This window comes from Pleurodeles waltl, chromosome 12 (genome assembly GCF_031143425.1).
Source record: "Pleurodeles waltl isolate 20211129_DDA chromosome 12, aPleWal1.hap1.20221129, whole genome shotgun sequence".
NCBI classification, from domain to species: domain Eukaryota; kingdom Metazoa; phylum Chordata; class Amphibia; order Caudata; family Salamandridae; genus Pleurodeles; species Pleurodeles waltl.
In genome coordinates, this window is record NC_090451.1 from 369,016,143 (window position 1) to 369,029,120 (window position 12,978).

The 12,978-nt window shown below is 42.9% G+C and overlaps 1 protein-coding gene across 1 annotated transcript in view; it reads left to right on the forward strand.

The window, feature by feature from the left end:
- The window catches only part of SHCBP1 (SHC binding and spindle associated 1), a 207,191-nt gene that overhangs the window by 72,722 nt on the left and 121,491 nt on the right, over positions 1-12,978 (forward strand). Inside the window, exon 5 of the mRNA XM_069216652.1 lies at positions 2,964-3,056. Within this exon, the coding sequence (XP_069072753.1) occupies positions 2,964-3,056 (93 nt within the window). The remainder of the gene's footprint in view (positions 1-2,963; positions 3,057-12,978) is intronic.

Below are 12,978 nucleotides of genomic sequence, written 5' to 3' on the forward strand. Positions count from 1 at the left end.
TATTTTCCCTGCTGGTAACTGTGTGCCAAAGAACAAAATGGCAGATGCACCTTTCCTCTCAGGTTGCGGCCAGCCAATCATGGCATTGCTGTTGGTGCATGGATCCACCTCTCTAGATATGTATAAATCTTTTTACTTTGGTTCAGGCTGTAGTCATGTATAAAATTTCTATGGGAAATTGCAGGGGGGGGACACGGAAGTGATTGGTAAACTAGGTAAGAAAATTTTGTGAAGATTCGTCAAACAACATCAAAGGTATTAGCAAAACAAAAAGCTTTTTTCCCTATGGAAACTAGGACAAACATTTGAGACGCCATAACAGGTCAGATGTTTTTGGTGATATGCACCTTATTTGTGGTTGTTTTGAAATAAACTGAATTTTCATCTGTTGCTATGTAAGAGGTGTGCCTCTCTTCGTTGGGATAGAGAGAAGTGCTGTTGGAAAACGTATATATACTGCCACTAGGTAGTTATAGGTAGGATTTCATTTCTGTGTTAAGTGTTTTTTTACTTGCCTATATCTTTGGCACCGCTTGACAAATCTTCACAAAACTTTCCCAAAAAATTGCCAGTTCTGTCAGCTGCTGCCTGGAAAGTTTTTGGATTATCCGTCTGAGGGGGGTGGTTGGGGTCTCCAAACACGTTTTCCCCATTCATTTTTCCATAGGGATTTTGAACAGTGATAGCACATAAACTACTGAATGGATTTACACCAAATTTGGCAGGCAGGAAGGTAGGTCCTGGTCCAGAAAGACTGCGTTTTTTCATTTTGGTGTAATTCCGTTCAGTAGTTTTTGAGAAATTAAGGGGAAAACAAATTTTGTATATCTAGGGATGTGAAGGATTCGCGACCCCTGCCGATCTCGTGCTGAGATCTGATTGGCTGATAACACTTCAACAACAGAAGCTGTTGTCAGCCATCTTGGGACTCTGCTTCAGCCACCACCTCCCCGGGGCTTTTTTTATTTTTTATTTTATTTTTTTAAATATACCCCCCTCCCCCCCATAGCCCTGGGGACCACGGCCTCCCTGGGGCAATTATTTAAAGCGTGGGGAGCCCTGTTCCCCATGCCTCTGGGGGACCACCATCTCCCTGAGGCAATCATTTAACTAAAGCGGGGGCCCTGTGGCTCCTCGCTGCCCAGGGGACCACCACCCCCCCGGGGCAAATGATTTAGAAAAAAATAAAGGGAGTCCCTATGGGACCCCCGGGGCTGAGATCTACTTGGAGGGGGACCGCACGACCCCCCTCGTGGAGCCTCTGATGGCCCTGGGGACTGCCACCCCCATGGCTGGCTCCTACTATGTCCCGGGGGTGCCCACAACGGAGACATAAGTGTTTGCTGTGGCTTGGCTGCAGCCAAGCCACAGCACACACTTCGGGTTTTGACCGTGGGAGAGCTCTTTAGGGCTCCACCCGTAGTCCCTACATTTGAATATATCTTTTTTCACTTCAAAGCCCACAAAGGGCTAAAATAAATATTTGTAAAAAATAGAACACTCCCGTAGCGATGTGAAGGTCTCAGACCTTCACACTGACCTATGGGGATTCGAGTCCAGCTGGACTTTATCTCACTTTTTCTCTATCTTTCAATCAGTTTCTCACACACCCACTTAGACACTTACGCACCCACTCATAGACCCACTCAGACACTCACGCACCCAACTCACAGACCAACTGACACCCTCGTGCAGCCACTCAGAGGCCCCCGCACAGACTGACGCACCCACTAAAACACTGATGTACGCACTCACACCCAGACAATCTGACAGCCAGTCTCACCCCCAGATACACTCTCTCACATTTATTCTCACACTCAGAGAAGGCGCGGCTAACTCCTGCCGCAAAAGGGCTGGGCACACCATGGGTTTGCATGGTTGGGGAGTGTTGGGCACAGGCCAGTTCTTGCGGGCAGCCTCCTCTACGCATGGGTGAAGGATGTGCATGATTGGGTGCTTATGGGCGGGGGGGCGATCTTGGCCTCGGCCCTTTGTCGAACCGCCGCCACGCATGGCCAAAGGCCGTGCACTGTGGTGGTTGAATGGGTGGTGTAATATGTGAGGTCATAAGCAGTGCATTATGGGAGCGCCAGTTTTATAGTTAGCTGAACTACCTATAACTGCTGAATTTCTACGGTTTTGTACAAGTAAGTTTTTTTTTTTTTTTTTTTTTTTAACACACACACACAGTGCCAAAGCTTTATTCCTGTTGGAAATTAGGCATTTGTTTTATATTAAACAGGGCTGCAACCAGTCATCCTCATCCTAACACATTTGAGCTCTGTATAGCCGTGTTCACAGGTGCGAGTTTTGTAATCTGTAACCAGCCAGTGCTTCTTTAAAGTCATCTCATCACGTGACTTCAATTAATCCTTCAAGTCCCAAAACGCACCAGAGTTGCATCTTAAATTGTTTACTGAACATCAGTATCATAATGCTTAAATACCGACAGTTTTCCAATGTTCATACAAATATTATAGTTCCAGTGCATTAATCTCTTAATACTCAGAGCCACGTGCAAATCATTAATTTTGTCTTAGGTGCCAAATAACAATTGCAAGCCTCAGTACGTAAATTCCTGGTTAAATCCAGTGTTTGATACTTACAGTGAGCAAGTCATGCACCCTTTCATTCATTTATATACAATAAATGCCTCATTTGCAACAGGAATAAAGCTTTGGCACTTCGTTTTTTGCTCTGCATTTATAGAACCAGGTACTCCATTCCCGTTGCTGAATTTGCCCTGCAGGGTTAGGGGCTATATGTATGTTTGTATATATGGTATATATGTATGTATGTATATTTGTATGTATATATGTATGTGTTTATGTGTGTATATATATATATATATGTCTCTGAACTGGGCTGGAGGTTGTGGAAAAAAGTTGAGTTTTGGTTGTATAAATCAATTTAATTCATGATGATTTTCATTTTTGACACCAAAACTTTTTTTTCCTTTTTAGGTTTTTCTATCAGAACATATGGAGAAACTGGGATGATGAGGACGAAGATGACTTTGACTATTTTGTGAGATGTGTCGAGCCTCGACTGAGAATGTAAGAACAACATTTGTTCAAGGATCTATTGGAATAATTGTAATTGAGTCTAGTGACCAATTTCTGCCCATTTGTCAGCTTAGGCTCGATTCTACTAGTTGCCGGCATTACTGATGTTTTCACATGGATTTTATTCAGATCCTTGCGCACGTTAATAATACTTTGCCAAAAGTTGTAGTGGAGGCAGAATGGAATATGGAATGTAACACACGTCCCCAGCACAGCATGAAGTTTCAGATGATAAAAGATTCTAAATTGCTGAAGGGAGCCGTTATAGGGTGTAGATGGCAGCTTTCTTAATTAGATTTATTTCTTTCCTTGTTTGAGTTGCTTCTGGGACATGCCTGGCTTCTGTCGGATGCCCTGCTTTAGGAGCTGCATTTTGAAATTGGGCAATTCTAGATCCCTCAAAACTCCTTTGTATACTATGTATAATTGGGCCTTTATTGCCTATTTGTTTTTCCTGTTTTGTGGTGGTGTTCGCAACATTCGCTGCAATAAATTCAGCAGTTGAGAATTCACACTAGATGAATCAGTTGGCAGATGGACTCCTTGCCAGAGTCCACGTTTTCTCACAGTTCAATCTCAGGTAACAGCAGGCAAGGGCTCACTCTTCCTCACAGGTTGCTCTAGGCTGGGGAAGGGTGGGGCAGGGTCAGGACAGAAGAGAGAAAGGGGTGGAAGGAAGGCCCATGACCGCATGAGGTTCAAACAGGTGGGGTTGGCCACCTGGAGGGAGTGGAACAAACCGAGTACATGGAACTCTAACTGTTAGAAATGAGATTTCTGTCTGATAGTCAGTTTGCACTCTGTCCTAGCAGGGAATCTCACTCTAGTCAGGGTAAGGGAGTTACACTCCTAAGACAACCCCTGCTCACCCTCTTGGCAGTTTGGCACAAGCAATCAGGCTTATCTCAAAGACAATGTGTAAAGTATTTGTCCCAACACACACAGTAATAGAGTGAAACCACTACAAAATGGACACACCAGTTCAGAAAAATAGCAAATATTTATCTAAATCAAACAAGACCAAAACTACAAAAATCTAACTTACACAAGTCAAGTTATGAGTTTTTAAAGAAGAGTCTGACTCCATTGAAAACAATGCGTTGCTGTTAGACAAAGTACCTGTTTTGTGTCAAAAAATAAAGCCGCTGGGTTGAGCGTGCGTTGGAAAAGTCAGTGATGTGTCGATTCCTTACTTGCAAGTGAGGCCGTGTGTTGTTTCTTCTCCGGTCGGGTAGGCGATGCGTTGTTTTTTCTCTCCTGCAAGAGAGCGATCTGTCAATTTCTGGACAGGCACCTTGGATCCGAGCAGGCTCACTTTGATTTTGATGCCCAACGATGTTCTGTGTGCGAAATCCGGTTGCACGAGGATGAGAATCCACGCTTTGTGTGGTTTACATCGATTTCAGGAGCCGCAAGCGGGTGTTGCATCGTTTCTCCAGCCAGGATGCAGGTGATGCATTGATTTCCCAGCTCCGTTGCAGGTGGTGCATTGAAGTTTTCCTTTCCTGTGCTTGGATTTCCACCAGCTTCACCTTTCAAGAGCCCAGGGACTGGATAGGGTAGCACTTGGCAGGGTAGGAGTCACAGCAGAGAGTCCAGGTGCTGGGAGAGGAAGTCTTTGATGTCCCTGAGTCTTCAAAACGGGAGGCAAGCTCAGTGCAAGCCCTTCGAGACACTACGTAAGCAGGAATATACCCCAAAGTCCATCCTTTGTCCTCTTTCAGGCAAATGCAGCATCTGCTGGCCAAACCAGCAAAGCACAGTCACAGGCAAAAGGGGCAGTACTCCTCCTCCAGCTCTTGTCCTTGGCAGAGTTTCCTCTTGGTTCCAGAAATAATCTTAAAATCTGGTGTTTTGCGTCCACTACTTATACCCCTTTCTGCCTTTTGAAGTAGGCAAACTTCAAAGGAAAATCTGTTGTTCACAAGAGTCTGTCTTGCCCAGGCCTAGCTCCAGACTCACACCAGGGGGTTGGAGACTGCATTGTGTGAGAGCAGGCACACCCCATTCAGGTGTGTCATCTCCTCCCCCCACTCTAGCCCAGATGACCCATCAGGATATGCAGGCTACACCTCCACTCACTTTGTGTCACTGACAAGTGGAGATTCCAAAGTAGCCCAACTGTCAGTCTGTCCCAGACATGGAAGATGCATATGGGCAGAGAGACAAAATGGTTAAAGCAAAAAAAATGCTCACTTTCACAAAGTGGTATTTTTAAACTGACAATCTTAAAACCAACTTTACCTAAAGGTGTATTTTTAAATGGTGAGTTCAGAGACCCCAAGCTCCATAGCTCCATCTGCTCCCAAACCCTGTATTGGTTCTGGAGGGGCAGTACTAGTGCTTGGGCCATTTTCGTTTTCCACATATGGTGGTGGACGGTCATTTAGTAATTGCAGAATGAACTCCTCATCGTCTGATTCGTCTGACCTTTTCGAGTTTCTATTGTTTTCTCTATCTCTGGACTGACTCCTGTTTGTTTTATGGGTAGCTTTCTTTCCTTCCATCTCTTCTTCGGCAGTAATTGCTGGAAACAATTTAATTCCCTGCAACATATCTGATCTCCAAACTTTTTGGGTGCTATCCCATCTAGCATCCGCTAGTGTCTTTTCTACTTTTCTCACTCTTGTCTCAAATTTCTTTTGTAGTTGCCTTCTAGCCATTTGTTCCCAAATTGCTAATGCTTCAAACTGTGCTGGTCTTGGAGGTATTTTCATGTCATATAGCGCAAATCTTAAATTCTCCAAGATTCTTAGGTTAAACGTCCCATGGATGGGAAACGCTACACTTCCATGCTTTTCTGTTAATTTACACCATTGTTTTAACCAAAGACCTGGTGCGACACCCTTTTCTTCAATTACGATGTAAGCTGGTGTACCCTCAGGTGGTGTTTCTTCTCCTACATTTGCTTTAATATATACATCTCCCCTCAAGGCATTCTTCAATGCTTTGAAAAATTTCATCTTTCCATCTTTTATTGTCTCAAAAATTGTAATCAATAAGTGACTTTCATTCCCGGAATACTCTTCGCTTGCCTTTCCCCACCAATTGCGCTTCACGGACTGCGTCCAATCCGTACGCGACCCTTCTCACCAACCTATCCCAGCGCGGCTCCTAGTGACGTCACACTCACACACTGCGGCTGACAAAGTCTTGCGGCTTGTCCTCCTTCATTTAACTTCACTCAAATCTAATTTCTGCAATATATCGCAAGCACTAATCAAAAAGAAGAAAACAAATCTGTCGGTTTACTACAGGAAGGGTAATACAATCGCTTCAGAAACCTTAGGGATTTTTCACTAGCCTCAGCAGTTATTCCATCTTTCTCGGTTTCCCACTTTCGCAAGCAAAATTTGACCTGCAAACTTTACTCTCAACTGATCAATGAACTATTCTAGTGCACCTTAGAATTCGTCAAATCTCAAAGTCGAAAATGTTCTTTTATTCCTCAACATTCGTACTGACTTGTTGACCACGCCCGATCAACCTATTAAACCGAACAAATTACAACATCAATCAAGTGTCTCATACACTTTTCAACATACTCCGGAGTCTCTTGACCTCGCAGGGCCCATCTCAACATCAACAACCACGTGGACAATTTTCCTGCACAAAGCGCTACACTCATATAAAGTTCGAAGACTCTCACACTTTGGAGTATCACTCCTCTAAAATTTTGATTGGAGTAAAAAAATCCTCACAAACTTCACAATTCATCTGCGGCATAAGCTGTGCAAGCGCAAAACCCTAACTTCACTCATACCGTCACTAGAAACGCCGAAAATATTCTCACACCTCCATTTCCTCCCTTCGCAAGCTCCGAGATTCCAGGAAAGTCATTTGGGATTTAGGGCATCATCATCTCTCCAACTTGTTTTATCAAAAAATATTCTAACTCGAATGCGTCTATTGTTCGGATGGGGTCCCAAAGGGCCAAACCATCAAACTCTGCTACCATCTACTGATAGCGCGTCCAGTCCTTATAAATTACTTATACTTGGACACGCCGGAGGTCGGTGAACCTTTTTAACTGGGTTGAGTTCTCCTCATCCAAAGAATTGTCGGATCCCTCAAATCAATAATCATTTATAATCAATACTCAATTAGTAATCGAACAACAAATTAAGAATCAATAGTGATCAGTAATTTGACACACCATGACCTTTCAGTCATGAATTACCACACCTGTTTATTAAAAGTTAATGAGTTTATTTCCCTATATTAACAAAGCTAACACAATATAAGTCTTAAAATCAAATGATACACATATACGAACATTACTAGCTGTCCATAACGACGGAAGAAACACAATCTATGCAAAATTTGGATTATAATGCACTCAGTTATAGCAATGCAAATCACTAATAAGAGTAGCTGAATTTGACTAATTGCATACATCGGTCAGCATAACAAGATTTCTATTCAGCACGGTGCATCAAATGAATACCTCGACTAACCTCTGATTAGCATTGGCATGTGGGGCTTCATGCGAAAATGAATTTAATCAATATAAATTTAGAAAAACTTCTAGCTTAGGCTCTGTCAAAATAAGCAGTTGGTACCTAAGAAGGAAAATACAATGAATAGTACATTTATCCTTTCAAAATTACCAAATACAATCAGCATTCAAGGTAAGTCTTCGTCCTTCAGGTACCGGTTCGATCAGCATGGGGCAGAATTCAAGGGGACAAAGTTTAAGGTAAGTTCTCCTTGCAGCAGCAAGGAAAACTGGGGCAATAGTTATCGTATGGGCAAGACGGGGTGAAGTTAAAGTCTCTAGGGTGAGAATTCTTTAAAGTCTCTCTCTCTGGGATAGAGAAAAAGCATCAGAGTGTCATCAAAATGGCTTCTCGAATCTGGCTTCAAAATGGCATCAAAGAAAATGGCTGGCTTCTTTGTCCGGTGGGTTTAAGTAAGAAACGTTCCAAACTTTTCAGGGTCTTCCATTGGATGGTCCATGGGGTGGTTTAACCAATGAATAGTGTCCTTCTCTTAACGTTCACCTATGCATAAGGTGTCCTTGGAGTTTTGGAACACAAGTAGCAACAAAGTTGCCAATTAATTCGGCATCAGTGTCTTTTATTGTCTGCACCTGCAGAAACTGACCTTGCTTCAAAGGGGATGAAACTTGCCTAGCAGCAACTTTTGAGATAAGTGTATTAGTCATTATTCTGGAAAAATACAACTTTAAAGGTTTAAAACACGTCTTTGTTATACAAGTGAAAACTACGCAGTTAAAATTGAGACCAGGCAACTAGGCCAAAGCCTCTGCTAAATTTCATCTAAGCATATAACAGTTTCAACGAGAAAATCATAAAATACATCTGCAATCATGATGGATTACTACATTTGTTGATTCTTCATGATTAATTAAGCTTGTTTATAATAATGGCGAACTACTTCGTGGGCACATTTTCCTACATACATTATTTTTCTTTGCTAAAATCGCATTGTCTTATACGATTTTGTTACACAATATATATATGTTTGTTAGTCTTTCTTTTTCTGCTTCATCAGAAGTGTAGACTACTGTAAGTCATGGTGAAGTTAGCCTGTTGCTAAAGTGGGCTGACAAGCAGCCCCATTTAGTATGCTGTATTGGATGGACATAAAAATGCAAATGGCACAGTAGCAGACCACCGGACGAAGTCGACCGACTTGAAAGCTCCTTTTAAGTAGTATGTTTTATTCTACTTATAATCTTAGTAAATTTAAAAGAGCTTTAAGGGAGACCAAAATATGGTTGTTAAAGTATAGATGTTTTACTTTCTTCGATCAGTTTTAGCTTATATGTTAATTCAGGTTTTTTTCAGCCAGGGGTTCTAATCCAGTGGTTGATCTTGGCACATTTTTAACTCGAAAGAGGCATACAGGCCGACGTACTGTTTTCTCTTTCCTCGTGCAGTATGATAAGTGGTCACCAGATGGGGCTACAACACTACTGGTGTGTGTTGGAGGCCCGCTTGCCATGTTGCATCCATTCTGGATACATATGTTTAAGACGAATTAAAATAGCTCAACCACAGAACAAATTAGGATACCAGTTTGACGAACTTTTCTTTCTCTGTTAATTTTTCACGTTACGTCATAAAATCAACCTATGATATATATTCTTGTCAGTTCGTCATTACTCTCGAGGTTTTTGTGAAATCAAAAGATTTAATAATTGTCTCATTGTAGACTCTAAATGGAAGGTGTTCACATCGCTGGCTCAAGCAACTTAGCTGTTTGGTGACTCCATCCACCCTTTTTCCGCAAGGTAAACGTCTGGCCTTCTTAGCAAAACAAAATAATGATTAATCGGGGCCCTTAACACTAGGAACCTTTTAATGTGTGGTGAAATGCATGAAATGATTGGCCTCTCTCCTTCGGAGAAGGAGTACAGTAGGTAATCCCACCAGGACGATCAGTGCGGTAGTCACTGATGGGAAGGTATTTGCTTGTCAGCGGTGTTAGACTGGATGGGGCAGGATGTTTGCCATTTATTTTTTTTACTTTTGAGCAACAAGGTTGTAGTTGCGTGTTCAAAAGTTAGACCTAAACCTTCTATAAATTGGGAAGAATCACGTATGGTGCTGTAGATCTGTTACCATTCAGGAATACTTTTGTATTATTATTATTTTGTATTGAGTTGCGTGTGATCACACAATAACATACTGAACACAAAAGGTCATACAAAAATCCTTATACCCATCCAAAACATAGAAAGGATTTCACACCACGATTAAAAAAAAAAAAAAAGAAGAAACTCAACAGAATACTCCGTCTCAGTCAATCAAATATATTGGCCGGCACACGGCCCTTACCACTTTTTGCTTTGAAGATAGCTGACTCCAGTCCTGTATGAAAAGTGCCCGCCCACACAGTGAAAAAGTCACTTTTTGTGACGAAACACGTGTTGGCTTGCTTATGCAAAGATGGTCATCCAACTGAGTACAATGGCTTTGGTTAAGCAACGTTGATCACACGGTGGACCTGTGCTGATGCCTTCTAATAAAGGATCATCTCAACTGTTTTGAACTGAGACTGATTTATATATGGACTTTCTGGGTGTGGCGGTGTCTGTTAACTTTGTTGAAGTGTTTGTTCTGAACACCAAAATACGCTCTAGGGTAGTGGGGTGTACTCAACCGCATTGCACCTACAGTTTTCTATCTAAAACGCCACATTCATACTATCACCACATTTGGGAAGTGAATCTTACTTGCCACCACTACCCGGCTTGCTTGGCATATAGAAATAAAAAAATTATTGAAAATTATGATTGCCCCAAAAGGAATGAGTGAGATTTATCTAGTGGAAATGACCACTCTCCCCCACCCCCCAAATTGTTTAAAATAATTAGGGTAAGAGTCAGACCGTCTACAAAGAAAAAACCTGAAGTCCAGTCCCCAGGCCATTTGGTACTTGAGAGCTAGAAAATCTGGGTTGTGATGAGTTAGGGCATACTTAATATGTTAACGAAAAGTGGCCCAAAAATACAGCTTAAAATCTGGCCGATATAAACCTCCTTGATTAAAAGGAAGTTTTAGGTAGCGTATAGTCCTTCTTGCTTTTTTTGTATTCCCAAATGAAGCTACCTAGGGCCCCCTCAAGTTGCTTAAAAGAGAATCAGGGTCTCGTAAGGAGATCCCAGAAAGAGATAAGGGCCTGATTACGATCTTGGCAGACTGGGTTACTAAATCACAAATGTGACGGATATCCTGCCCACTATATTACGATTCCATTATATCCTATGTAAATTGTAATATGGTGGCTGGAATATCTGTCATGTTTGTGACGGAGTATTCCATCTGCCAAGATCATAATCCACCCCAAAGTTATTTAGGTAGAATATTATTTTCACAGTACAACAATGTGCAATAATGTTAATTGGAAGGCAATTCCATGATTGCATCTTGGCAATAACGGACTTCAGAAGAGGTTCATAATTTAACTGAACAATATATGATCAGCATTAGCATAGATTTTAACCCCCAGGTAAGTAGGAACTCTGATTGTCCCCAGAACCGGGCTGTCTGCTCTAAAATTCATAACAATATAGGTTTGGGATAAATTAAGCTTGTAGCTCAAGTGCCTCAAACCTCTCAGCCTTGGTTGGTATTTAGTCCCTAGCGGCCAGAGGATCAGTCGATTAAACTGCAAAATCGTAAGCGTACGGACTTATTTTAACTTTAATCCCATTTATAACAACTGGACCATTATGGTGAGTTGCAATGAGTAATCCTAAATAAGGTGCAATGTAAAGAGCAAATAATAAAGGGGATAATGTATAACCCTGACAGATACTGAAAGATGGAGAGGTATGCCCATTCAGCACCATCCTCGCCAGAGGGCTTCTATAGAGAGAGACTTGACACAGGAAAATGGCTGCAAATGTTGACAGCAGACATGGTTGACCAGACAAATACTCATGAAACCCGATCAAAGGCCTGATCCCCATCCAACAGTATCATTCCCAACCTACTGCCAATTTTCCAGGCAACATCAAAAATAGAAACTGCAGAATTCGTATGAGTTGTAGGAGCCCTACCTGGGATGAAGCCATTTTGTTGTGGCAAGACTAAGTACTGAACCAGAGGTGGGGGCAGACTGGCAGCTAAGATTTTGGCAAAACAGATTGTGTTGGAATTAATCAGGGAAATAGGCTGATAGGACCCTCTCGCATATGGAGATCGGTCTCTCCTAAGGCAGCTTGGGTACAATTCGGTTAGCTCTACCCCTTTGATTTCTATACGTACGGTTGCTGTTCTCTGTTCCAGAAATGCTGAAATACTTTATTCTGAGAACTGTGTCCGACCCTGCGGGTAGGTGGGCAATTGCTCAAATTATGGTTCTCGCCGAGAATATTACTATCTGTATCTGTAGGCTGAGCCTAGAATTATTGGATTTGTCAATGGACTTAGTACTTCTTGGTGACTCAACTGTATTATGAGCTACTCATTGGACACCACTAATCGTGCTGCTAATCCTCTAAAGCTTTCTCTGCAGCGCCAATGCGTCAGCAAGCAAGGAATTGCTTTGACATCAGCTCCATGCTAGCTGAAGCATTTCAACTCTGTCCTTTGTATGCGTGCAGGGGACAGAGATGAAATTTCAGGTTTTGACAGCAGGACCTGCTTTACAGGTCCCGTTGTCAGAACCTGAAGTGTTTGCTGTGGCTTGGCTGCAGCTGCATTGCTGCAGCCATGCTACAGCAAACACCCATGTCCCGGGGGTGGGCACCCCCAGGACATAGCAGGAACTGGCCCTGGAGGGTGGTGGTCCCCAGGGCTATCAGAGGCTCCTCAAGGGGGGGGCTGCGCAGCCCCCCTCTAAGTACATCTTTGCCCCGGGGGTGCAAAGACCCCCTTTATATATTTTTTTTAAACATTTTCCCTGGGGGGGTGGTCCCCCACCCGAGGCAGTGGGGGGGGCACAGGGTCCCTGCTTTAGTTAAATGATTGCCCTGGGGCTGCGGGGGGCAACAGGGCCCCCCCCTACTTTAGTTAAAGGGTCACCCCAGGGAAGTGGTAGTCCCTAGGGCAGCAGGGGGGCACAGCCCCCCCCCCCCCCACCCCTCCCCTCCCTGTTTTTTTGTTTTTTTTTAAACCCAGGGGAATTAAACTAATGAAGTGCGAGAGCCCACGCTTCGTTTTTATATTTTACAAGCAGATTTGCGGAACCTCCGCATCTCCACTCGTAAAATTAACCAAAAAAAATGCTTTTTAGCCCTGGGGTGGGGGGGGGTTCGTCGTCGTCCCAGCATCACCTGCTTCAGCCGAGTCCCAAGATGGCTGACAACACTTCAACAGCTTCTGTAGAGCAGAATGACGAGTGTGTATTGCCTTTCTGCATAAGCAGTCTGTTTAAATGATTAACAATATCTCCCTCTTGTTCTGATATTTCGTTCTACAATATAAACAAACACCTA